We start from the raw sequence: 27604 nt of genomic DNA on the forward strand, positions 1-27604 counted from the left end.
GTTATGTTATTGATTTATAATGTATCTTGCTTAAAGAAAGTCCCCTGATGTAGATCATAATATTTAGTAGTATAATAGCAAGAGATGTTGTTTAATAATAAATAGTGTTTCTAAAGAAGGCTCTTAAAGCCCGACTGGAATATGCCGTCTTTCTAGATTGTGTTGAAAACATATTTATTTTAGAAGGAATATGAAAAGAAATAATGAGCAATATGAGATTTTATTCTTGGGAAAAAAATGTGATGGCTTAACTTCTTTTACCTTTATGAATGTGGTTAAACATATCCCAATTAGCAAGAGGAAGGCCAAATTTATCCAATTTATCTGGATAATTTAGGCTAAAGTAACAGTGTTATTTAGAGTAGTCCAAAATCACTAGATTGGATAATCTTTGAAAATAAAGATTAGAAACTGGTTTGCATCTACATCTTTAACTTTTCTGGTTTAAAATATAAAGTAAAGTTCTGTGTCTCTGTAAGTAGATCTTTTACAGGTTTGGTAATTTCAGGGAAAGGAAAGATTTAAAAAAGATGATACAACAGAATCTCATCATTATGTGTTTATAGGATTTATATATTCCAAGTTGCTTTATTTGGTGTAATCTAATTATTCTACTCATGATTTACACACATTAAACTCAATATATATTGATTAATGTAATCAGAAAAGTCGCTCAAATCACTTGAAGTCCCCATGGACTTCTTAAAGCCCTTTTATTAAGTTAAATAAGTTTCTTCTCTTAAAATCATATACTGCATTGGTTTACTACTACAAAAGGACAAAAGTAGGCATAATTATAAAGATTCTCTTTTTATAAATACAAAGGAAGAAAATAAAACACTAAAGAACACTTCTGTCAGAGATCAAAATCAAAACAAGTTGTTGAGTAGGTTTTTAACTTTTTTGAAAGTATGTATGCATTGAGCTCATTTTAAAAGTTTTTCTAATCTAAACCTTATTGGAATCAAGAACTAAAATTAGTTTCCATTTTATAGTAAAGGAAACAAAAGAGAAGAAATAAAAGAGACTTGCTTTGGACCAAAGATACTGCTAGACTTAGAACTGAAGTTTGTAACATAAATTTTCCTACACAGACCAAATTTGTTAACTTGTCAACTAGTTAACTAAGTTGTTAACTAGTATTAAACTAGAGACTAATCTCTTGTCAACTGCTAGGTGACTGATACTTATATTATGAATTATTTACCTATTAATATTTGTTACTTAACTTTCTGATAAAATTACCTATTATGATATAGCTCCATGGAATAGATATAAGCAAAGCATGAATTTATGCAATATAAGGCCTTTTAGCAAACCATTTATGAAATACTACTGCTATGTAGACTTTACTGTTGAAAACTGAACAGCAATTTACAAAGTATTGTATGTATCTTTTACCTAAAGGATGACTTTAGTTCATGTGATGTTTCTCATTGCCCTACATTTTGTGGGTGTTCTAGAAACACCTGTAATAATACTAAGAAATACTTTGAAACCTATAGCTTTTAGTATTCTTGTAGCTGTCACAATTCTTTTGTTACCTGACAAATGAAAAACCTTGAATATTTTTTCTCTGGAAATTCTAGGTATATGCAAAGGGGCCTGAAATAACATGTATATCTATAGCTGTGCTAAGAAAAAAATCTCTAGTATAATTTTGTATTTTATGTAGTTATAAAATCCAGTAAACCATATTAGAGTATTCTTTAATGTCTTCAAATACATAATCATACACCTCCAATGGATTTTTCTTTAACCACTGATTTTTTTGTGTATTTTAGACAGATAATTCCTCTTCTACTACTGTTTGATCTTGGGCAAGTCAACTCCTTTAGGTTCTGGTTTCCTTATCTGAAAAAATGAAGTCCCTAGGCCTTATAAATTCTGAAGTCTCTTTGAGCTTTAGATTCAACCCTTTAATTATATGAAATAAATGTAAAATGAAGCTTTAATGTTATTTGGAATCAATAATGCTAAATTTCCAATTTGAAAAAATAGGCATATTTTAAGATTTGGAATTTCTAAAAGTGTCAGTTCTCATTAATTGCAGACAGGGAAAAAAAAAAACAAGTTAATTGCTTGCCAAGACTATGCTACTCAAGTTATTTGCATAGGAAAACTAGGTGCAGACATAAATATTCTTACACACAGTTACTTATGGTAACAAAGCCACAAAACTGGAGATTATTTGGCCAGAATGTTGTAACTTTTGTATAGGTGCAGATCCGTTACAATTAACATAGCATTATAAAAATTATTGATCTTCCAGATCCACTAGGTAAGTCGTAAGTTTTCTCCTTCTCAGCCCTGATCACAGGGTTGATACTATGTTATTGGTGTAGCTAACTGCCTCTTCATCATTTTGGACAGATGATCTTTTTTTGTTCATGATAATTTTTATTGCTCAAAACTCAATATTCTTTCTTAATATCCTGTTTTAATATTTAGCAGAGTTATGGTCAGATATTTAAAGATCTTTTAAATGCTCTCTGGAAAATTCTAGTAGAAAAAAGTAGAAGCACAGTGATCAGATAAGAAGCTACTCCATTTATTTGCCAGTTTGATCTAGAGTATAGCAGTGAAGGAGGTGAAAAGTCAAAGAATTCCAGGGATATTCTGGAGGTAAAACCAACAAAGCTTGGCGATAGAATTACTATAAGAAACTGATCGCTTTCTAAGTATCATGTCATGATCCCTTTTCATTATAATATAAGGTTGATTTTTTATTTAACAATCTAACATTGATGACATGTTTTCAGCTTTACTAACAGCCATGTTCCTTATTGTTATTCATATAAACAAATGACTTTCATAGTTCATTATTTTGGCTTGTCAAAGTTTGATAATTTGAAAAAATGCATCAGTAAAAGTCTACAAATGCTTGGTTTTAAAAAGACTTTCATTTTGTCATATTCTGCAAATAAGATATATCATGCTAGAGTTATGAGTTGATTATGTGATGTCTGTATCTCGATAAAGTATTTCTGGCTTTCTACTTGGTACAGTATGTGTGGTTTATTGCAGAGTGTAGAGCTGAACGGAATTCCAGTACGTATGTTCACATGGGGGCCATACACATGGCTAGTCAGTGTATATAAGGGTTTTTTTGTACCCAGTCCCTAATGTGTTGGCATTACTTTTATTATGTCTGCAGTGCTCGTGTAGATGAAATACCACAACACATTCTTTTACTATTGTAGCCTCAACCGGCCTTTTTTTTTTTTTTTTTTTTTTTAAAGAAAAAGCAATTACCATCATAAAAATTCCTTACTGGGGAACTTTCCATATTGTGTTATCATTCCATGAGTCTAATAATAGTGGAATATAAAGAAAAATTTTAAAGAAAATACTAAAATATCTAAAAAAGACTTTGAGGTCTATAGCTAGCTCCATAATGAGAAACACTAAAAGTCTAGAGGAATAGAAACAAGGGAAAAGAAGCAATGTGACTGTTTTTTTAGAACTCCCAATACAAGTTAAAGGCTTATAAATCGTGGCCTAGCTAAGATAATTCGCAAGTCACATGCACCTTCACCAATGTCTAAACACAGTTAGAGAACTATCTGTCTGTTATCTATTGGGAGAATGCTAATGCCTTTAATTGGTCAGTACCTGACCCTTATGTATTTCTATCCTGATAGCTCTATCTGCCTAAAAGCTAATTCTGTGTTTTCTGTGAAATCTTGCAGTGGTGTTATCAGGGAGATTGTGTTCCTTTTGGCACTTGGCCCCAGAGCATAGATGGGGGCTGGGGTCCCTGGTCACTATGGGGAGAGTGCAGCAGGACCTGCGGGGGAGGCGTCTCCTCATCCCTAAGACACTGTGACAGTCCAGCGTAAGTAGCTAAAGTAAGCCGGAGCCAACAAAAAGACCCAGTTGGAAATGATTCAGAGCTGTGGTTTCACATGTTATCTGTAAAAACGTTTCGCTAGTGAGCCAAGTACTTGTCTTTAGAATAAGCCGTAGGCACAGGAAAGTGGAGGAGCTTTGTTAGACAGACTTTCTTTTTCTTCCTTTCCCCTTATTGTGTAACTAAAAATAAAATGTAAAAAATAGAAAGTATTGTTTATCTGTCCCAGATAAGCCAGACTTTTAATCTAATAATAATCAGATAGATTTCCTCCTTTAAAAACTACTGAATTATGGATGAATCCAGATCTGGTCTTAGCTACATTACTATTATTCCCAAGAAACCCAAGGTCTTTTCACATGTCACATAAAATTATTACTGCTACATTACTATTAAAAGGACCAATGAGAGCACTTCAAGGGTTGAAATGCCTTGATTCGCATCACAAATCACAATGAAAAGAATACTGCCCATGTGTTAAAATGGTTTCCATTCATATGCCCCCATTAATCATCTTCTGGAGCTGCCACCACTCTTCGCCCCATGACTGTTCTGTGCAGGTCAGACTGCTCCTCTCCCACCACTCTTTTCTCTAGCCAGAGTCCCCCTGGCGCAAGGCCAGGGCCATCACTATGCTTTGCTAGCTCTGTGCTTCTCCCTCCTACCAGTGCCCCATGTGCTTCTCCCTCCTACCAGTGCCCCATGCCCATTACAGGTGGACGGTTCCTCTAGTTGTACTTTCTTGTCCTCCCTGAGACTAAACTGTTCTTTGACTGACGTATGTCGAGTGCCCATTTTTGTCTAGAACTCAGGTTAAGGACCTTCTTTCCCAGCTAGTATTTGATGAAGAATGATATTATGATAATGCTTTTCCTTTTTGTTTCTCTTTCTCTTTCTGAAATAAAAGATGGTCTATTTTTATTTTTTAGTTTTTCTTATTTTTAACTCAGGATCCCTCTCTTTGTCCTGACTCCAAATGTCTTTTTTTCTTCTATTTTACTCTTTTAAGCTTAATTGTTTTGCTTTATATTAGTTCTCTGTTTCCATTCTCCCACTTCCTATCAATTAGTCCCCTCTTGCTAAGCAGAGCTTCCTGTTACCCATTCATAAACCAGTCATGCTACCACCATCCCCACTATCTTGTTTTTGTCTGACCACCTCATTTCTCTGGTTCAAGCTGAGCCATTTCCCTTCCTTACTTAGAGTCAGTATTCACTGGCATTCAAAATATATTCAAAATGTAGCTTTAATGATCCCATTAATACCAGTGAGCCAAAATTATAATTTAGACTTGATCTTTTTTAAAACTAGTACAGAATAACCTAAGTTCAACTGAAAACGGCTATAAATTAATAAAAGTATAAGAAAACCCCGTGATAAATAATATACCCAGATACTTAAGGGAAAAAACTAGACCTCTTTTAAAAGAAGAAATTAGTTGTTTTTATCACTCAGTGGTAGTATGCCCAAATAATAGCATATGGTTTTCTCTCATGTTAAATCCTTTAAAGATTAATTTATGTAAATCAAATATTTGACGTCTTACTATCTCATTAATTTTGATGAAATGCAAAATATTTGTATTTCTATAATGCAAAGCCATCTGATTTTTAGATTTAAATTTTTTTTTTTTTTTTTTTTTTTTGAGACAGAGTTTCGCTCTTGTTACCCAGGCTGGAGTGCAATGGCACGATCTCGGCTCACCGCAACCTCTGCCTCCTGGGTTCAGGCAATTCTCCTGCCTCAGCTTCCTGAGTAGCTGGGATTACAGGCACGCGCCACCATGCCCAGCTAATTTTTGTATTTTTAGTAGAGACGGGGTTTCACCATGTTGACCAGGATGGTCTCGATCTCTTGACCTCGTGATCCACCCGCCTCGGCCTCCCAAAGTGCTGTGATTACAGGCGTGAGCTACCACGCCCGGCCTTAGATTTAAATTTTTAAACTTCATGGACTATTTTAAAATTAGGTGAAATTTGTTTTTGCATTATTTGCTTTGAATGAAAGCTATTTCCAGGGAGTTATTTCATGCTTCCTTGCTTCCTGTCTGGAGTAAAAACAAACTTTCCATTTCCTAGTTGAACATATAGCATCAGATTATGGATTTTGTTAAATATGATTTAAATGGCTTTTCATTATAAATAAGTGATTTTTACTATGATAATTATAAAATATATTGATTTAATTGATTTTCTTGAGAATGTAAATCTTGACAATTAAGAATCTTATAAATTACTAGTACATTAATACAAAAGTGATAGTACTATTAATACAAATTAATAATAAATTGCCTTAATTTTTATGTTCAACAACCGTAATTATTACTAACAATCACCAGCATGATTACTTCGATAAATAATGTGTCAAATTTTATATTTTTTAAAGTAAACTTTAATATATTTTCATCAAGTAATATATATACTCTTTGTATGGATGGATGTATTATATTCACATGTTAAACAAAATGTTATTTCAGACCTTCAGGAGGTGGAAAATACTGCCTTGGGGAAAGGAAACGGTATCGCTCCTGTAACACAGATGTAAGTAAAACCAAACTGCTATGAAAAATTAGCTTACTCTTTCCCTAGAGTAGGGAAATTTTTTAAATTTTAAACTATTTGTTAAGAAATTCATGTGTGTGAAGGTCACATGAATTTTCTAAATTGTTAATAATGAATGGAGCTGGCCTCAGCTCTATTAATAAGGGTCAAGGGGGAGCTCCAGCTCTGGGAACAAGTATATTCTTCCCCAGCAGATATCAAGAGAGGCACACACACTCTGAACTGCCCTGCCCCAAACACTCACAACTTCAACACCACTATCTTTCTTGACTCCACAGAATTAATCTTATTATGTCTTTTATTCTGTGTTTGCCACTGCAAGAAGCCCCAGACTCCTGCATCATCCCTCATCCAATAGATAGGATGCTGTATATTTCCTTGTCTGTCCTGTTATCTATCCCTGCCCAACTACTGAAACTTCTCTGTACCTTCAGGAATTCAGTATCCTTAATATTTGCTTCTCTGAATTTTCCTTCCTTTCACCTTCTTATTTTAGTAGAAACTGGCTCTTCCTCTGAAGATACTGCTTCTCGTATAGTTTTCAAACTGGAAGGCTTTCGTTTTCGCCCTTGAATGACTGAGCCTGAAAGTGGATTGACAATGTTTACATCTCATTACTCCTCCAGATCACTATTCCTTCCTCTCTCTAAAAACCACAGCTTTTAATTCATGTCATTAGATTGTTAACCCACTATTCCACACTTCATGCTCTCCAACTCTACTTCTGTCTTAATTCTTGGCGATTTTATAAATATGCAGATGATTGTCTTAACATCTTCTCTTCTGGATTTTTTTATAAACATACAAACATGCTCCTATCTGTAAACAAACTAACCAACCAAAAAACCATGCTAGTTATTTTCCCATTTCTTTGTTTCCCATGTAAACAAAATTTCTCAAAAGACTTGTCTATACTTACTGAATCCATTTCTTCTCTTCACATTTTTTTTCTAAAATTACTGCTATCAGGTTTTTGCCTTGAGATCATTCAGTGGAAATGCTCTTGTTAAGTCTCAGATGATTTCCGTGCTGTTAAATCTAATAGTCAATTCTGAGTCTTCAGCTTACTTCGCTTTCAGTAGGCTTCCAAGAGCTACAACATGGTTACTTCTCTTTCTCCTTCAATGGTTCCTACATCTGCCTCTAACCCAATTTTTCCCATATGCCTGCTATTTTTAGTGTGCAATTTTGCAGAAAGAGATTTTTCATGAATGCATGTGTCATATTAGAGCAGAAACATCTGTATTTTAAAAATCTATTCTAAGAGCATCTATTATATAAACTACAAGTCATGGAATTTAATAATAAATCATAAAAGGTGAGGTGATTGGAGTTGATTGAGTAAAGTGGCTGGAAATGGTGGCTCACTCCTGTAATCCCAGCACTTTGGGAGGCCAAGGTGAGCAGATCACTTGATGTGAGGAGTTCAAGACCAGCCTGAGCAACATGGTGAAACTCCTTTTCTACAAAAAATACAAAAATTAGCTCTGCGTGGTGGTGTGTGCCTGTAGTCCCAGCTACTTGGGAGGTTGTGGTGAGAGGATCGCTTGAACCCAGGAGATGGAGGTTTCAGGAAGCCAAGATTGCACCACTACACCCCAGCTTGGATGACAGAGTGAGATCCTGTCTCAAAAAAAAAAAAAAAGCTTGAGCAATGTAAGCAAGAGTTTAGCATTTTTTCAGTTAACAAAGAAAAGGTGTTACTATTGAAACAGTATGGTATTATGTCTGTGTTCTTTAACTTTTGTGCTTTTTCTAAATGTATAATAGTTTAAATGTTCTTTATTTCCGATGATGCCCAGGTGTCTATAATGTGTGAGCCACACCAATTTAAAGGATTTAAAAGAATATACTTTCCTTTTATCAATCCAGCTTTCTGTCTTAGTACATAGTTTACATAATTTAATACTATGCATATCACATTGAATGGTCTTAAGATTTGAAAGAAAACTTTGCAATTAGTTAAAATCAATTTGACAGCCAAGGACTAGACTAGTCAAGCATTTTTGGCTTGGTCATTTGCGATCTCAAAACTTTTCTTGAAAGTTAATTAGAAGTAATACATAGAATAAGTTCAAATGATCTGGGAAGAATTTTCTAATAGTGCTCAAATCAATAAGATAATGTCAGATAGTAAAACAGCTGGAGAACCAGAGTTCTTTATTTATTGCCATGAGTCTTTGAGACTTGCTGTGTGTTTTCTAATGTATGCTCAGACTGTAAGTTGCAATAGAAAATAGAAAATTGGGTGGGTGCCATGGCTCACACCTATAATCCCAGCACTTTAGGAGGCAGAATCAGGTGGACTGCTTGAGCTCAGGAGTTTGAGACCAGCCTGGGCAACATGGCAAGAACCCATCTCTACAAAATTATAGAAATTAGCTGGGCATGATGGTGCATGCCTGTAGTCCCAGCTACTTGAGAGGCTGAGGTAGTAGGATCACCTGAGCCTGGGAGGTTGAGTCTACAGTAAGCTGAGATATTGCCACTACCCTCCACCCTGGGTGACAGAGTGAGACCCTGTCTCAACAAATAAAAAAGAAAAAGAAAATAGAATATCCAGAATATTAGAGTTATTCAACTGTGTTTGATAGATTTAACTTGAAGTTTTTTTACTATATTACTATATATAGTTTTTTTTTTTTACTATATTACATGGCCATGTAATATAATAGTCTTGATCCTCTTATTTCTGTGGTTGAGTAGTTGGTACTATGGATTTTACTGGATGGTTCTCATAGTTTTACATATAATAATAATTGTTATTAGAGTTGTCAGCTTATAGCACTACATTAAAATCACAACCAAAAATATAATAAATTAGAAGATCAGAGGAAAATGAAAATAATATAGATACAATTTTTTAAATATACAAAATTATATGTATAAATATAAAATTTAAGCAGTACCTTAAATATGTAACACAAGGTTCTTCCACTTACAGAAGATGGGTCACAAATTTTTCTCTGAGCTTCCTAGTAACCCAAGTAAAGATACAAACACTATCAGTTCTAAGATTCATAATGTCTTGTGGTCGTGACAAAAGGAGGTATATCCACAACCAAAAAGGAATAATTTATTATCTTGAAGCGTTGATATTCCTCCTATGTGGAGGCCTATGCTGGTGAATCAGATCAAAACATATAAGGCTCATAGGACTCTTTTTTGCTTAGGTTAGAGAAGAAATTAGGACCTAGAACCAACATGGGCCAAGTAGTCTTAAAAGGTAGCAAGCACAAAAACAATATATTTGCAGTTTATTTCTAATGCTTATTTAATTTCTACTACAAACATTAAAAAAGTATAGCAGTGGTAAGAAGAGAAGAGAGCTCTTTGGTGGAAAGGGAACAGTGTTTTTTTTTTTTAACTCTTATCCCTCTCAACCCAATTGCAAAGAAAAGATCCACAGAAATAGAAGAAGCAACTTATGAAGACAAAATTTTCATTCTAAAGATTTAAGAATAGATTAGAAAAGGATGTCAGGCTATAAAATTGGCATGCCCACTCCCAATAGCAACACAACCAGCCTAAATGCCAAAGGTATTCAGATATTAGACTCTGAGGCTGATTAGTTGCATCAGGGGGTGTTGGACAGACAGTTTGCTGCATCACAGTTTGTCACCCAAGAAAGTCTTCAAAAGCCGCTACATAAGGACCCTGTCTTTATATGCACATAGTGGTCTCCAGGCTGGAATAACATAAAAACAATAGCTGCAGCAGTACCAAATTAATATACTTTTCATCTTTAAACTACTGTGATACCAGGAGCATTTATTAATGATATATAGGAGACTCGGATAAAATTTGGTCCTTCTCTTAAGCCAGGAACTACAGCTGAGTTTTTGGTATCATGAGCTAGCCTAATATTCATGGTCTTGTGGAACCTGGGTTTGGAGAGCAGAAAAAAGAGGACACAGTTCTCGTTTTTGGAGATAGAGATAAATGGTTGATTAGGCCCTGACAGTTTTTATAAATGTGCAAATGTAGGAACTAACATGATTTTCTGGCAGAGCCATTATGAAAAGTGAAGACCCCAGATCTATGCTCAATCTTCTGAAAAATGTTTGCTTAGGAGCTTCTCAAAAATAGACTTTTGATTATTATGTAAATGGAATCTTCTTTTTACCGGCATAAAGAACACTGACTACTTATTAGGCATTTCTGTTTTTCTGAACAATTTTTCATTCAAATGACTTAAAACCATCATGCAGAATGTTCTAAGAGGATAAAAATTGATGTACATATTGTAACTATTTTAAGTAGCAGAAGATAAAGGTTAGTTTTGTAAATACCTTACTAGAAAGCTTAATTTTTGTAAAGAGTAAAAATATGGTCATATAAAGGTTACAAACCAAATTTTGTATCAAAGCCTAAAGAAGAAATATTAGCTACTATGAAAAGGACTTTTCTACATTTCTAAAAGGAGTTTCCTGTGCTTAGTTGTTTTCCAAATAAAATAATCTTTGTATTTTTCTTATTCCTTATTATTTGTGATTTGGTGTTTGCTTGATAATATTACTATGATAGGACTTCTGGTGAAGCATGTAAGCTCTGCTTTGGCTGGGATGGACAGTCACATTATTCTTGCATCTTAAACATTTGGTTTCCCTTCTTTATGCATCAAAGCTATAAAAAAATGTATGGAGAAAAAGGGTTTTCCAGGTCATTTGTGGTCTGTTCTAAGATTTAAGTTTAGAGTATGTAGTACTTGGATATGTTCTCAGTCAGCTTTGCTAGAGGAGTATATTATTCAGCAATTTTTTTCCCTTTCAATGCATTGCTTAAGATCATTAAATAGTGTTTTTGTCTTGGTTGTGCCAGACAGGAAAATTATATATTTGGAGGTAGGATTGTGGTAAAAATAAAAGCTTGCAGTTTGGGGTTAAATTGACTTGAGTGTGAATCCTGACTGTGACACTTGTGGCTATTTGACCTTGGCAAATCACCTAACGTTTCTAAATTTTATTTGACTCTTATATAAATAGGCTATATGAAACTCTCAGAGTTGTTTAGAATTAAAAGAAGTAACATACTTGAGACATCTAGTGCTATTTCTAGTACCTAATTAGTATTTAATACCTCTTCAAATCTTCAAATCACTTTTCTGAAGCAGAAAGACAAGTTTTTTTTTTTTTTTTTTTTTTTTTTTAAGGAAACTAAAGCTTAGCAAGAGGCTAGTGCTATGAAAAAGACCTAGTAAAGCACAGAATTTCTAATCTAGTGCTCTTAAAAGAGATGAAACCCTTGGGAGGTGAGTGTGGCAAGGTAAGCTTCTCTGAAAGAATTGGGTCACCTTAGACATTGTCTTACTTCTAGTCTAACCTTACCAGATAGCTGAGAACATTCTGAAACTACACATCTTGCCCTCAGGGAGAGGTGTAGGTTAAGTGAAGACAAGGTACAGAGTTGAAACGTTGATTAACAGTCTTTTTTTTTTTTTTTTTTTTTTTTGAGACGGAGTTTCGCCCTTGTTACCCAGGCTGGAGTGCAATGGCGCAATCTCGGCTCACCGCAACCTCCGCCTCCTGGGTTCAGGCAATTCTCCTGCCTCAGCCTCCTGAGTAGCTGGGATGACAGGCACGCACCACCATGCCCAGCTAATTTTTTTGTATTTTTAGTAGAGACGGGGTTTCACCATGTTGACCAGGATGGTCTCGATCTCTTGACCTTGTGATCCACCCGCCTCGGCCTCCCAAAGTGCTGGGATTACAGGCTTGAGCCACCGCGCCCGGCCCTGATTAACAGTCTTATAATCATGTCCGAGATTACAATTAGAAAACAAATTTGTGTCAACCACTTTATTCTTATAAACATACTTTACATATGTTATTGGTAGAAGGTATCAGAGTTAACAGTGATGAATCAATACGGGTCTGCAGCATCCTCAATTCTTGCCTCCTCAAAAGAAAGAATTCAACGGAGGGGCATAAGGCAGAAAAAGAGACTGAAGCAAGTTTCAGAGCTGTAGTAGAAGTTTATTTAAAAGGCTGTAGAACTAACTGGAAAGAAAGAAAAGCAAAGGATGCTTGGCAGAGACTCAAGTGGGCACTGAGGTCAAATGCAGTGTTTAACCTTCATCCGAGAACTTTATAGGCTGGCCCCTTTCCTGCGATTCTTCCCTTAGGGTGGCTTGCCCGCATATGCAGTGCCCTCCTTGCTCCTGGGAGGTGAGCATGCGCAGTGTGTTTAGGAAGTTGTACACGTGCCCATCTGAGGCTTTTCTTCCCTTTTCTGGTGGAACGACCCTGGAAGGTCATACTCCATCATTTTGTCTCTTCATGTGCATACCCAGGAAGTTGCTTCTCGCTGACATTTGCATTCAATTAACACTTTAGTGCAACAGGTGTGGACCATCAGGAAATAGCCTCTCCCTGGTGCCAGCTGCCAATTTATCACTTTTAGAAAGGCAATGTGGTAATTGCCAAACTGTCACCTCATAGTCCTAGTGGGTGGGGGAGAGCCCTTTCCTGCCCTGCTCATGCCTATCCAACTACACACATGACAAAAATAACAGGAACAATATCTTTAAGTTAAGATAATAAAGATAATAATAAAGTTAATAATAAAAATAATAATAATCTTTCTTAAGTTAATATGAATTTTATGGTGTATATTACATTTTGAGAAATAATGACCAGATTTTAAGCACAAAATAGAGCTTTTTTTTTTATTTTGTGCTTTAAAAATACTTTAAAAAATTGCAAAGTAAAAATTTGTCTCTTAACCTTTTTTTGGAAAAAGGCTTAAGCTCTGTTGCCCAGGCTAGAGTGCAGTGGTGTGATCTAAACTCACTGCAACTTCTGCCTCCCAGGCTCAAGCAGTCCTCCCACCTCAGCCTCCCAAGTAGCTGGGACTACAGGCATGCACCACCACGCCCGGCTAATTTTGTATTTTTGGTAACCACGCCCGGCTAATTTTTGTATTTTTGGTAACCACGCCCGGCTAATTTTTGTATTTTTGGTAGAGATGGGTTTTGCCATGTTGCCCAGGCTGTTCTCAAACTCCTGAACTCGAGCAATCCACCCGCCTCAGCCTCTCAAAGTGCTGGAATTACAGGAATGAGCCATTATGCCTGACCAGTTTTTTAACGTGTTTATAAACTCAGGAAAAAGTTATGCTATAGGTAGATGGCATTTTAATAAAATTCAGACTATTCAAGGCAAATACAAGTAACTTTAATTTTTTTTCAGTGATAAAAATTTATTGCAGTTTGGCACCTAGAGTAATAACAACAGGAATAAAATGTAATTTCAAAAAGAGTTAAGATTTCTTCAGCAAAATAGATGATTCACATCTTCAAGTCCTTTTTGCAATCAGTTATTAATATTCTTTCCTCATTTCCATCTAAATGACTACAGCAATACAGTTTTTAGTTACTTGACATTTTTAAGCCTATAACTACCAGGCTATGCATAACCCCACGTCCTAATCAGGCATTCATTGCTCCCAGGTCTCCAACTACTTGTACTCGCCTCCTCTTTCCTCCTAATCTCAAGGTTACACTTAATAACTAGTAAATGCAAAAAGAACTTTTAAAGTGGCAAGGCATGGCCCACCCACAGTCAGTCCAAGAGCAGCTCTCAGCCCTGCCTCACCTGGTTCTAGTTCAGCTTGCGGATGAGCTGATTGATACATTCACCCTGATAGCTAGGTGTGCCCATCTCCTTGAGGAAGCCCACTCTATTTGTGGTAGCATGACGGGCCACTGAGAGGTGAAAAAGGCGCAAGAACCATGAGATCTCCTGGAAATGCTTCCCCGGGAAGGCAATTTCATGAATGAGGCCTTCCAAGCAAATGACACCACACTTCCCCAGGTGCCCCTCAATCACAGTGTTGTCTGTCAGAGGGATGGTCTTATTCTTGACCCTGGCTTGTCCACGTTTCAAAATGAGTTCCCGGACAGACTTCAGATTTGGAAATCCCCAGGTCACATAAGGTTCCACTATACGCAGCATTTTTAGCTCCTGGGGAGTGACTTTTACAAAGACACCACTAAAAATTTTCTTTAGGTGAAGTCTTGCAATGGTTCTCTGCACCAGTAAACTCACACCATCAGTCCTTTTGATTCGTACAACAAAGGCCAAAGAATGTTTATCTTGCAATTCCAAGGCTTGAGGCTTCACTTCCAGTCGTCTGACACGCACCTTGTCACGTGTCTGCCGCCAGGAATCATGTAGGAATGATTCCAATCACCTAAACCTGCTCCTTCTTTGCCAAAAGTGCCTGCTTTGCCTGAGTCCAGGCTTTGAGGGCTTGATAAGCCTTCCTCTTTTTCAGGAGATTTTCTGGAACCAAAGGGATTTTTCTTTGCTCTTGCTGCGCCATCTTTCCGATGTAGCAGCTACTCAAGTAACTTTAATTTTTAAAACCTGCATAGAAGAGTATGGTATCAAGCATGACAGCTAGATTCAAGTTCATCTGGACAATTTGGGTTATCTGCTCTTTGTTTTCTTTTGCTTTAGAAGTAAATGTACAGTGAAAACAATCAGAAACTATTTGTGAGAAAAAATAGAAGAAAGTTGAATACAAAATGGGGTTGAGATGCTTCACTGCAGGAACTGACCACTAAATTTAACTTTATTTGAATGCTCTAGTATGAATTACTTTAAATACATAGTATCTGTTAACTAGGGAATCGGGCAATTTGTTTGCAACCTGTAAAAGAGGGCATAGCAGCAAGGCTTTTGTTAGCCCATGTGGTACCTTTGTGTAATTTGTAGAAAGATGCCCATCTGGGTGAACACATAAAAGTGTAATCCTTCACGGTCCCTTGTCAAGTAAGTACATGACTTGCTAGAACAGGGGCTGGATTTCAAACTCCCTCAACAATCAGGGTACAATCTGCTAAGAATATGTTGTTTTCCTGTAGAGAAAGAATAAAATTAAATTTTGGAAGTGCTGAAGATTGGTCTGATTGGTCTGGTGTAATGGGGATGATGCAAGAGTGAATTTGGCATGAAAACAAAAAAGAAGCAGCAGAAAGTGGGAAAGGAGTAGAGAAAGGAAGCAAAAGAACAGAAGGCCAGGTTTGCTTAGTTTGCAGTTTTCCCTGATGCCGTAGAGTCATTGTGTCTTTCCAGCCTGCCTATCTCCTTTAGAAGAGGAGAGGAAAGGAAAGGGAAAGGGACAAAGGCATTTTCCTTCTTGGAACCCTTATCATATTATCAATAAGAAATTATACATCATTTTCAGAATTTTCCTCATTTGTAAGACATTTTGATACGTATTTCTCTTGGAGATAAGAGTTTTGGAGCCATATTTGTCAAAAGAAAAAAGGCACAAAAAGGATTCGGGACTTGCCAGGATCACCTTATTCTTTGGGACAAAACCAGGATTAGAACCCCACTAATAAAAATGCCACTGAAAAGTTTGTAAGCAGAAGCTGAGATTTCTTTTTGTAGCATCTTTTATGCCTTAGTGAATTATTCTTTTTTTTTTTTTTTTTTTCCAGATTTATCTACCCATACAAAGTATTAAGTTTAGTCAAAAGGAAATACTTCTAAACAAGATAGTTGGAAGACTGTTAACTTATACAGATCTCTGGGAAGAGAGTGGTGATAAGGATGCTAATATTAATTTGTTTCTTTGAAAATACTAAGACCTAAAGATGCTGAGACCTGCAGCTTTGCTCTCCAGATTTATACAGGGCCCCGCCCTGTATAAATGTTTTTTGAAAAAGAAGATGCTTGATGAGTGTTAGCACTAGAATGCTGAAAATCTGTCAGGCTTTTACTTTAAAAATCTGTTGCTTACGCCCACTGTTTTCTGTTACGGTTTCTGCATAGTGTCAGCATGTATTATCCTTAAGTAATTTAAGGATCCTTAAAGCATTATTCTTTAAACTCTCTGCTGTTCCTAAACAAAACAAAAATGTATTTTACATAATTTTTCCTTAAGGAATTTCTCTTTCGCTCCCATTTTTTCAAACCAGCATATATAACTCCAACTGAGCCTACTTTTAATAAACACAAATTCAGAGCATTCCCTGATGGAATGAAATCAGGAAAACAATACTGGCTGATGTATTCTAGGAACAATGGCATGGAATCAAGTCCCCAAGTATACTTCAATTCCCTTAAACCTTTTCATTCTCTATACTATTCTTTGAACACCCTGAATACATTTCTGCCTTAAGGCCTTTGGATTTACTGTGTTCTGGAAGATTCTTTTCACGGATATGGATATGTACATAAATCATTCGTGCAGTTTCTTTTAACTCTCCACTTGAATGCCACCTTATCAGAGAGGATTTTTCTGATCATACTATTTAAAACAACTTCCCTCCCACCTCACTGTCAGCTTCCTTATCTTGCTTTATTTTTCTTCTTTCTCATCTCCAACTAGAGTAAACTCCATAAAAGCAGAGATATAATCTATTTGGTTTTTTTTCCTCTGTAACCCTGCAGCCTAGATTATATCTGCCACATATTAAGCATTTTATGAATACCTGCTAACATGGAAAGAAAGATACTTAAGGCCAGTTCTTGCTGCTTTGTTTTAACAGAACTAACGATAAGTTATGATGTGCACCTATGAAAGCCATCAAGGTTCAGATACCTTTCAGTTTAGGGTTAAATTTGTTCAGTGTGGACCCAGAAGGATAGAGAAAGATAATTGGGTTATAAGAAGGCAGGTTTTGAATGAAAGTAGGGAAGAACCTGCTAATAATTGCAGCTGCTTGAAAAGTGTTTGATCTTTTTTTCTGTATATGTTTATATAGATTGTGTGACCACTTTGTGGATAATTATAGAGGAAATCCAAGCATCTTATGCAAATTAGGTTATATCACTTATAACAAATTATTAAAAGGTATGATTCTATATTGACTGAGAAATTAATAATTGAGTTTGGTTCTTCTGTGAAATGCTGCCAAACAGATACATCCATATTATGTTAACACCCTACACCAGGGGTTGACACATTGTACGTCTTGGGCCCAATCTTACTGATTAACTCTTTCTGTAAGTATTTTTATTGGAACACAGCCATGGCCATTTATTTTCATATTGCCTATGGGTTCTCTCACACTATAATGCACAGTTGAGTAGTTGCAACAGAGATACATGGCCTGCAAAGCCTAAAATATTTACTATGTGGGCCTTTACAGTAAAAGTTTAACAACTTCTGCCCTAAAGAGAAAAATATTATCTGGAAACCTGTATTTATTCAGTTTTCCAAGTAGTTCATGATGATGATGATGATAACTGTTGTATCAATCAAGGTTTAACTATAATAGAATTTTGATCACTTTGAATATTAAAATGGAGGGAATTTAATGCAAGGAACTGACTACATGGATGATGGGAGTCTGACTAGTTTCTACCAGGAAGATACATAGGAGGTAGTTTTTTCAGAGCCCAGAGGCTACAGTCACACAGCAGAAGCTGGAATCACAGGGTAGAAGGCTAGGGAGCTGGAGCTACAAAAAAGATTCTGCTTCTGCCTGAGATGCTGTCCGAGGTACAGAGGAAAGGAGAAAAATACCCTGGTTTCTCCAACTAGTGCCTCCCATTACCTGAACCCAACCATAAGTCAGCTGACAAAAAAGCCTGAGAAACGGAGCTTTCAGGGTTTGTTCCCCTAAAATACAGAGCAGAACAGAAGGTAAGGAATGAGTGTAAGGACACCTAGACCTAAGACCTTCACAGTTGCTAATAATTATTAAGTACCTTAGGCCAGGTACAGAGCTAAACAGTTTGCATGAATCTGTTCCCTGGGATGTAAATGTTAGTATTATCCCCAGTTTATAGATGGGGCTTAGACAAGTAAATTACTCAAGACCATGAATTAAATAAGTGACCAAGTTAGAAACAATCCAGGTCTGCCTTATTCCAAAGCTCTTGCTTTTAGCCCTCTCATTTTACAAATGAGAAAAAAGGTAGTTTGGAAAGATAAGGAACTTGCAGGTTTCTTGTCTTTAAATGACCAGGCTAAGTCTAGAACCCAAATTGTTCCTATTAGGTTTTCATACATTTTAAGGAAGCAAAAACCTTTAATGCTATTATTGTAGCGTTTAGAGAGTAACCAGAGGAGACTCCAACACTTATCATGAAAGTATCCTTGTCCATTGAAACTATTACTGAGCAACCTTTCTGTACCCCAGTTTACTTTGTTGTAAAATGGGATTAATTATAACTACCTCAAAGGGGTGTTGAGAACGGGTATATAGATAATATATCTAAAGCTCTCTGTACAGTGTGCCACAGAATAAGTACTTAGTAAATAGTAGCTTGCTATTGTTATTGTTAATCTTTTTATTATGCTTATCCTAAAAGTGGTTATCACAGGAAAAACGTGGATCAAAAATTTCATGAAATGTTATCAAATGCTTCATTAAACAGTAATATCCTCATATTGGATATTTTACTTTTCTTCTATTTAGGAGAATTGTTAGAAGATACTTAAAAATTGCATTTTTGTTTTGTTTGCCTTTAAGCGAATGGCCCTCATGATGTTTTAGTTTCTTAATTCAAGGTCTTCTTAATGTACCGGTGCTTATACATGTGAAATATCATTTCCTCTTGTGCTTCCATATAGTTCATCTTTTTCATCTAGGATGGTCTTTTTCCAACCATTCCCAGTATGGGACCTTTTTCCTTCCTATTCCCATGGCTTTTCTTGGCTTCATTCTTAATAGACTCCCACTCCCTCACAAGTCCTTCTCTTTTTCTTAACTAGAACAATTTCTATAATACTTTGGTACATGTCCAAGATTTTTTCTCAACTGATATATCCCTAGCTAATCATGGACACATTTATGTTTTACTTGTATCCAGCACATATGGACAATATGTAACACGCTGTCATATACTTATATATATTGCTCAAGATGGTTCTTTTTTCATGGTCATTTTTGCATTTGTATCTTGTTTCTCCAATGAAGTTGAAAGCCATGCTTAGATGAACTTTGGTGATTGGTGCTTTACAGATACTTAAGTGCTGTGTGAAAACTTACAGCTAGAGTTCAAATTGTTTGTATTTTTTTAAAATTGTTATTTGCTTTTAAAAGTAGTCTTGCTGCATGACAAAAGCCACTGACAACATTAGTCCTTCTGTGGGATTCACTAAAAATAGCTTGAAGAGTAAAAGATTCAAAGATTGGCAGACCAGGAAACAAAAGACCCCTAAACATATCCTTCCAGCATGATACACCATTTAGCCTATGGTAAATATTTTTCATTTATTTAAAGGCAAGCAAGAAGGTAATTTGACAAGATTAATCACTAGGTTTTATCATTGATGTGTCATTTTAATGAGCTGAAAATATTTTAAAATGCAGGGCTTATAACAGAATGTGGACCTGCCACACTCTGAATCTGTGTGTTTTGGACTTGATATGGTGAAAACTGAACTGTAGTATATAGGAAGTAATGATCACCATGCAAATATTCACACATTGTAGTCTATTATTACTGCATATGCTTCAGAGTGACCATTTACAATGTACTCTCCTCAGAAAACTATACAAAGCAAACTCAGAGATCTAAAGGAGGGTAGTAAAAAGTCTTCAAAACAATCTCTGAGTGTGCCTGTAACATACTTTTCATTTATTCCCAATTCAGAATTTTCTATAATGACATATTCTGTTCTTCCGTATTTAAGAATATTTTCTCAGTCTTTGAAAATCAGTAATTTTAGGTTTTTTTTTTTTTTTTTGAGACGGAGTTTCGCTCTTGTTACCCGGGCTGGAGTGCAATGGCACGATCTTGGCTCACCGCAACCTCCCCCTCCTGGGTTCAGGCAATTCTCCTGTCTCAGCCTCCGAAGTAGCTGGGATTACAGGCACGCGCCACCATGCCCAGCTAATTTTTTGTATTTTTAGTAGAGACGGGGTTTCACCATATTGACCAGGATGGTCTCGATCTCTTGACCTCGTGATCCACCCGCCTCGGCCTCCCAAAATGCTGGGATTACAGACTTGAGCCACCGCGCCTGGCCAGTAATTTTAGTTTTTAAGTACTACAGCTGTTGAACTTTAAAAGATAAGACAAATTAAGTCATATCACTTAAACACTATGAGCTTTATAATTCTTTGTGAACTTAAAGGTTGAGTTTAGGATGAGCCTGTGGTATACAGAATCTAGAGCTAGCTGGATTGGCAAGACTTTTCTCTTTAAAAAAATTCAGAAGCATTTCTGAATACATGGAACATTTTCAGCTTTTAAAAACAGATAATCCTCTTTTCAGCCCCTTAACATTCTTCTCCACAACTCTAATAAATGTACATGTTTTTGGCCATTTTGTATGATATTTTCTGTGATGTTATAATGTTACCTGTAAACCTTAATAAGTCCAAATCCTTTGAATTTTAAGGTGTTTATACTTCAGGTCTAGCATTTTGCCTACTTTATTCCTCATTTAAAATGTTTTTTTGTCAAGGCTAAACAGTAAATAGTTATAGTAGTGGGGGTCCAAACCGCAATTAATAATCCAAAAAGGATTTTGTGTTTTAATTTATTCATCTAGGTTTTATGTGTCTTTATAAGGAGATACCTGATGAACTGACTACAAAGAAAACTATGACATGTATCAACTGTAAAGTTATAGGGAAACTGTCTAACACTTTGATTAAATTACCTCAGTTATATCTTCTATAGCTAAGATGACAATTCACACACTTCAGTATGAATACTGACTGTAAAATAGTAAAGCAAATGCTAGAATTATAGCCACAGAATAAGGTAGTGAGTTAATTTGATGCAGTTCATTTAGGGACATTGTCCCTTGCTTTTGGTATTTTCCAACAATGGTACTATTTATGATTTTATTTTATTTTAGCCATGCCCCTTGGGTTCCCGAGATTTTCGAGAGAAACAGTGTGCAGACTTTGACAATATGCCTTTCCGAGGAAAGTATTATAACTGGAAACCCTATACTGGAGGTAATGTATAACGTGACAGAGCATTCATGCTTGAGTGCTTTGCAAATGTCAAGAATATACAAATACATACAAACACATGCATGCATTCATGTACATACTAGTTAAAATTAGTGTTTGCCAATAAAAGTAGGGAAATGCTTATAGTACTAAAAAGGTTTCATGGTTTATTTGCCCTGTAATAAGGTTGATATATTAGTACAAATTATCAGAAATCACTTTTTAAAACCTAGTTAAGTTTAACAAGCTATAAAATTCCTAGAAAGGATATCTGGACATCAAAAGCATGCAGTATTTTTTTAGTTCTGCTTGAGGCTTCCTTGGGACATGTGTAAGTTACATTATAATCTAAATATTTGCAATTATCACCCTAAAACAAGTTATAAAAATATAAATCAGGTATTGTTATTCTTTTTCAGAGTTAGAAAACATTTTTGCTTTTTAATTTGGGCATCTATCAAGCACTGATTGTTTAATAAGCAGAAGTATTTTATACTTTCAAAATACAAACTACATTTTGTTGAAAATTTCACTTGGAGGTTGGGCGTGGTGGCTCAGGCCTGTAATCCCAGCACTTTGGGAGGCCGAGGCAGGTGGATCACCTGATGTCAGGAGTTTGAGACCAGCCTGGCCAACGTGGCAAAACTCCATCTCTACTGAAAATAGAAAAATTAGCCAGGCTTAGTGACATTCACCTATAGTCCTAGCTACTTGGGAGGGTAAGGCCAGAGAATTGCTTAAACCCAGGAGGCAGAGGTTGCAGAGAGCCAATATCGCACTACTGCATTCCAACCTAGGCGATAGAGTGAGTCTCTATCTCAAAAAAAAAAAAAAAAAAAAAAAAGGAAAAAGGAATATACTCTTAAGTTTACTGTGCCTGCTTTTCCAGTATCCTATTTAAAAGAATTTTACAGTGACAACTTTATATTTACCGCCAAGATTCTACAATAACATTTTACTATGCTTTCTTCATACATGTCTATTCTTCTCTCTGTTCATTTATTAATCCATCTTATTTTTTGATATATTTCAAAGTAAATTTCAGTCATTAATGTACTTTCTTCTAAGTACTTCAGCATGGTAGCATTATCCACAGTTCAATTATTTGTTTGCTTTTATCTCTTAAGGCAAGATTACATACCGTGACGTGCACAAATCTTCTATGCTTTCTCTGATTTTTGAGTAATGCATACACTTAAATTCTATTGCAATACAGAACATTGGCTTTACCTCCAAAATTCTTTGCCTTAGTCTGTTTAGACTGTGATAACAAGTAACCATAGACTAGAGGTCTTAAACTATAGAAATTTATTTCTCAGTACTGGAGGCTGGAAATCTGAGATCAAGGTGTCAGCATGGTTAGACTCTGGTGAGGGCCCTCTTCTGGGTTGTCGGCTGTTATTTTTTCATTATATCCTCATGTGGCAGAAAGAGTGGGGAAAAGAGCTCTCTGGGATCCTTCTTATAAGGCTACTAACCCCATTCAGAAGGCTCCACTGTCATGACCTAGCTACTCTCCAAAGGCCTCATCTTCAAATTGGAGATTAGGGTTTCAACATACGGGTTTTGAGGGGACACAAACACAAGAAGTCCTTGAAAGTCCTGTTGCTTCTACCTAGTCCTCTTAAAAGACAACCATCATTCTGATTTTTTTTTCTCACCATAGTTTAGTTTTGCCTGTTCCAGAACCTCATACTCTGTTGTAAACCTTCTTTAAGCCTAATGTGTTTGAGATCTATCTATGTTGTTGTATATAGAAGTGGTTCACTCTAGCCAGGTACAGTGGCAGATTCCTGTAAGCCCAGCTACTTGGGAGGCAGAGGCAGGAGAATCACTTGGGTCTAGGAGTTCTCTTAAAAAAAAAAAAAAAAAAGTAGTTCATTCTTTTTTATTGCTGAGCAGTATTACATCATAATAACCAGTTTTTCCATTCTGCTCTGGTGGACACCTGGGTTTTTTCTAGTTTTTAGCTGTTATGCGTAAACTGCTATGAACATTTGTGTACTATCATTTTATGAGCATATATTTTCATTTTACTTGGATAAATACTTAGGAGTAGAATTGCTGGGCAATAGGTTAGATGTGAATTTAGTTTCGTTTTAAAAGAAACTGCCAGATGTTTTTCCAAAGTGATTGTAGCATATTTCACTCCCACAGACAATGTATGAGGATTCTATTTGCTGCACATCTTTGTCAATATTTGGTGTTTTTAGTCGTCGTCTGGTGGGAGTAGAGTGATATTTCAATGAAATTTCCATTTCCATTTTCTGATGGTAATGTTAAGCATGTTTTCATATATTTATTGGCCATTACATATCTCTTTTTGTACTGTCTGTTCAAATCTTTTTGCCTATTTTTAATTGGGTTTTTTGTCTTCTCAGGTCATAGTCATTTATAAGTTTTACAAATGTTTTGCCACATTCTGTGGCTTTCCTATTGCTTTTTAAATGGTGTTTTTATTCATTTTAATTTTTCTGTTTTTAGTTCCAATTTTTAAATAATTTTTCTTTCTGGTCATATGTTCTGTGTCCTAAGAAATCTTTGCCTACCTCAACTTAAGAAAATATTTTCTTGTGTTTTCTTCCAAAAGCCTTATTGTTTAGTCCTTACATTTACATCTGTGATCTATCTCAAAATAATTTTTGGTATGATTTGTATCTGTAGTGTATTTATGGATTTTCTGTTTTGTTTTGTTGATCTGTCAGTGTTACGCCAGTACCACACTGACTTGATTACTGTAACTATATAGTCATGAGCACAGGTAGTTTAAGTTACACCAGCTTTGATATTTTTTATAAGAGTTCTTCCAGTATGCTAACTGCTTTGTATTTTCACCTAAATTTTTGAATCAGTTGTTAATGTCTGCAGAAAAGCCTGCTGGACTTATGAATGGTGTTATGTTGAATCTATAGATCAATTGAGGGAAAACTGAGATATTAATCATATTGAATTTTTCAATTTTTGAACATGATATAGCTCGCAGTTTATTTAGGTCTTTAATTTCTCTCAGCTATGTTTTGTACTTTTAAGTGTAAGGTCATGCACGTACTTTATTAAATCAATTCCTGAGTAATTTATGGTTTTGACACTATTGTTAATAAAACTTTTGAAAATTCCATTAACATTTGTATATTAACTTTGTATTCTGTGACCTTTCTAAATTCTCATATTCCCTCATTTTTGAGACAGGGTCTGTCTGGTTCTGTCATCCAGGTTGGAGAGCAGTGGTGCAATCTCAGCTCACTGAAACCTCCACCTCCTGGGCTCAGGTGATCCTTCCACCTCAGTTTCTTGAGTAGTTGAGACTACAGGCACACACTATCATGTCCAGCTAGTTGTATTTTTTGTGGACATGGGGTTTCGCCATGTTGCCCAGGTTGGTCTCCAACTCTTGGGCTCAAGTGATCCACACGCCTCAACTTCCCAAAGTTTTGGAATTACACACCCGGCCTAAATTCGCATATTCTAATTGTTTTATAGATGCTTAGGATCTTTTTGATACACGTCATATTGTCCTGAAATAGAGACAATTTATTTGAATCTTTATGACTTTTATTTCATTGTCTTGCCTTAATGCACTGGATTGGCCCTAGAGTGTAATTTGTACATGTATTGATTGTATTTTTTATTCTGTATCCTATTAGTATGCTGAGTGACTTGATAGCTTTGGCAATCTCAAACCAAAATTTTTTTCTTTTTTTTTTATTTTTGAGACAGGGCCTTGCTCTGTTGCCCAGGCTAGAGTGCAGTGGTGTGATCATGGCTCACTGCAACGTCAACCTCCTGGGCTCAAACATCCTCCCACCTCAGCCTCCTGAGTAGCTGGGACTGCAGGTGTGTGCCACCATGCCTGGCTAATTTTTGTATTTTTTGTAGAGATGGGGTTTTGTCATGTTGCCCAGTCTGGTCTCCCATGCCTGGGCTCAAGCAGCCTACCCATCTCAGCCTCCCAAAGTGCTGGAATTACAGGTGTGACCAGTAAGTCCAGCCTCAAACCAAGCTTATATTCCTAGGACAAACCCCATGTGGTCATGACATATTATTTTTTATGTATTATTGGATTTAACTTAATTGATAATGTTTTATTAAGGATATTAGCATCTGTGTTCAAATTTGTAAATATCTTTCTTGTATATCTTTGATAAGTTTGGTATCAGATGCATTCTGGTTTCCCAAAATAGAATATTTATTTATTTTTAAAAGAATTTTAGGTCTGTCTGTTATGAATAGTGAAAAAAAAGAATTTGGGGATTGGTATTATTTCTTCCTTAGAATAGATTTCACTAGTAAAACCAGCCAGGCTTGGTATTTTCTTTGTGAAAATCTGTTATTAAAAATTTAACTCCTTGAGGTCAAGAGATTGAGACCATCCTGGTCAACATGGTGAAACCCCATCTCTACTAAAAATACAAAAAATTAGCTGGGCATAGTGGCACGTGCCTGTAATCCCAGGTACTCAGGAGGCTGAGGCAGGAGAATTGCCTGAACCCAGGAGGCGGAGGTTGTGGTGAGCCAAGGTTGCACAATTGCACTCCAGCCTGGGTAACAAGAGCAAAACTCCGTCTCAAAAAAAAAAAAAAAATTCAACTCCTTTAATAGAAAAGGGCATTTTTTTAAAAATTTCTTGTGGATTTTTGTTTTGTTTTGTATTGCTTTTTTTTTTTTTTTTTTTTTTTTTTGAGACAAGGTCTCCCTCTGTTGCTCAGGCTACAGTGTAGTGGCCCAGTCGTATCTCACTGCAGTGTTGCTCTCCCAAGCTCAAGAGATCCTCCCTCCTCAGCCTCCTGAGTGGCTAGACACCACACCAGGTTAATTAATTATTTTTATTTTTGTTTTTAGTAGAGACTACCTCTTGCTATGTTGTCTAGGCTGGTCTCAAACTCCTAAGCTCAAGGGATTCTTCAATCTCAGCCTGCCAAATTACTAGGATTATAGGTGTGAGCCACCATGCCTGGCCTTATTTCAGTTTTTGATTTTGTATCTTTAAGGCATTTATGTTATATCCATGTGGTCCAGTTTATTGATATAAAGCTGATCATAACATTCTCCTGTTATGCTGTTTAATATTAATATTTATAAAATCTGTAGTGATGTATGCTTTCATTTTTGTTATTAATAATTTGTGTTTTCTGTTTTTCTTGGTCAGTCTTGTTTGGGATTTGTTAATTTTGTTAATCTTTTCAAAGAACTAAATTTTGGCTTTGGTACTCTTTCTGTAATCTGTCTTTTTTTCTGGCTTATTAATTTTTGCTCTTAGAGTTATCATTTTCTTATTTATTTTCAGTTTCTTTTGCTCTTTTACATTTCCAACATTTGATATTATATTTTTGTAGCTTTTAGTTCAAACTGTTTTATTTACATTATGAGTTCTTTGACCTCTGGGTTACTTAGAACTGTTTTAATTTCCAAATATTTGAAATTTTCTACAATTTTTTTGTCATTCATATATAATTTAATTGCATTAAGATTAGAGAATAGGCCAGGTGTGGTGGCTCATGCCTATAATCTCAGCACTTTGGAAGGCCAAAGTGGGAGGACTACTTGAGCCCAGGAGTTGGAGACCACCCTTGGCAACATAATGAGACCTTGTCTCTACAAAAAATAAAATATTAGCTGGGTCTGGTGGTACATGCCTGTAGTCTCAGCTACTCAGGAGGTTGAGGAGGGAAGATTACTTGCGCTCAAGAGGTGGAGGCTACAGTGAGCTATGATTGCACCAGTGTAGGATGAAACTCTGTCTCAGAAAGAAAAGAGATTAGAGAATACTCTATTCTTGGTGAATGTTCTATGTATACCTGAAAATGATGTTATCTGCAGTTATTGGCTATATAGTGTTCTATAGATATCTATGAGATCAACTTGGTTGAGAATGTTGTTCAATCTTTTATATTCTTTTTGATTTTTTTTCTACTCTCATTTTATCAATTATTGAGAGTGGTGTGTTAAAATATCCCATCTGTTATATGGCTTTGCTTTCATTTTAAAAAAATTTTTGCTTCATGTATTTGAATGTTTTTTATTAGGTACATATGCCTTTGAGATTGTTTCATCATAGTATAGGAGAAGTGTCTGAAATAATTCACAGACTTAATAATTACCAACTGCATAATTTCATGCATAGTGAATTAACCCTAAATTCATAAGCTTTAAGTTAAGATAATTGGTTAATATGACCTTTCATTTAGAAAATCGTTTTAAATCCTTGCTGGAATTAACAACTGTATTAGTCAGGGTTCTCTAAAAGGACAGGACTGATGGAATATATATAAAGAGGAGTTTATTTAAAGTATTAACTCGCATGATCACAGGGTC

General features: G+C 35.8%; 1 protein-coding gene and 1 pseudogene across 1 annotated transcript in view; one reads left to right on the plus strand and one right to left on the minus strand.

Moving 5' to 3' along the window:
- The window catches only part of ADAMTS6 (ADAM metallopeptidase with thrombospondin type 1 motif 6), a 348499-nt gene that overhangs the window by 243613 nt on the left and 77282 nt on the right, over nt 1-27604 (plus strand). The window contains exons 13-15 of the mRNA XM_039469458.2: nt 3693-3838; nt 6330-6393; nt 21193-21295. Coding sequence (XP_039325392.1) covers nt 3693-3838; nt 6330-6393; nt 21193-21295 — 313 coding nt within the window. The remainder of the gene's footprint in view (nt 1-3692; nt 3839-6329; nt 6394-21192; nt 21296-27604) is intronic.
- On the minus strand, nt 14016-14756 carry LOC101038832 (ribosomal protein uL30-like; annotated as a pseudogene).

The sequence above is a fragment of the Saimiri boliviensis genome, chromosome 1 (genome assembly GCF_048565385.1).
Source record: "Saimiri boliviensis isolate mSaiBol1 chromosome 1, mSaiBol1.pri, whole genome shotgun sequence".
NCBI lineage: Eukaryota > Metazoa > Chordata > Mammalia > Primates > Cebidae > Saimiri > Saimiri boliviensis.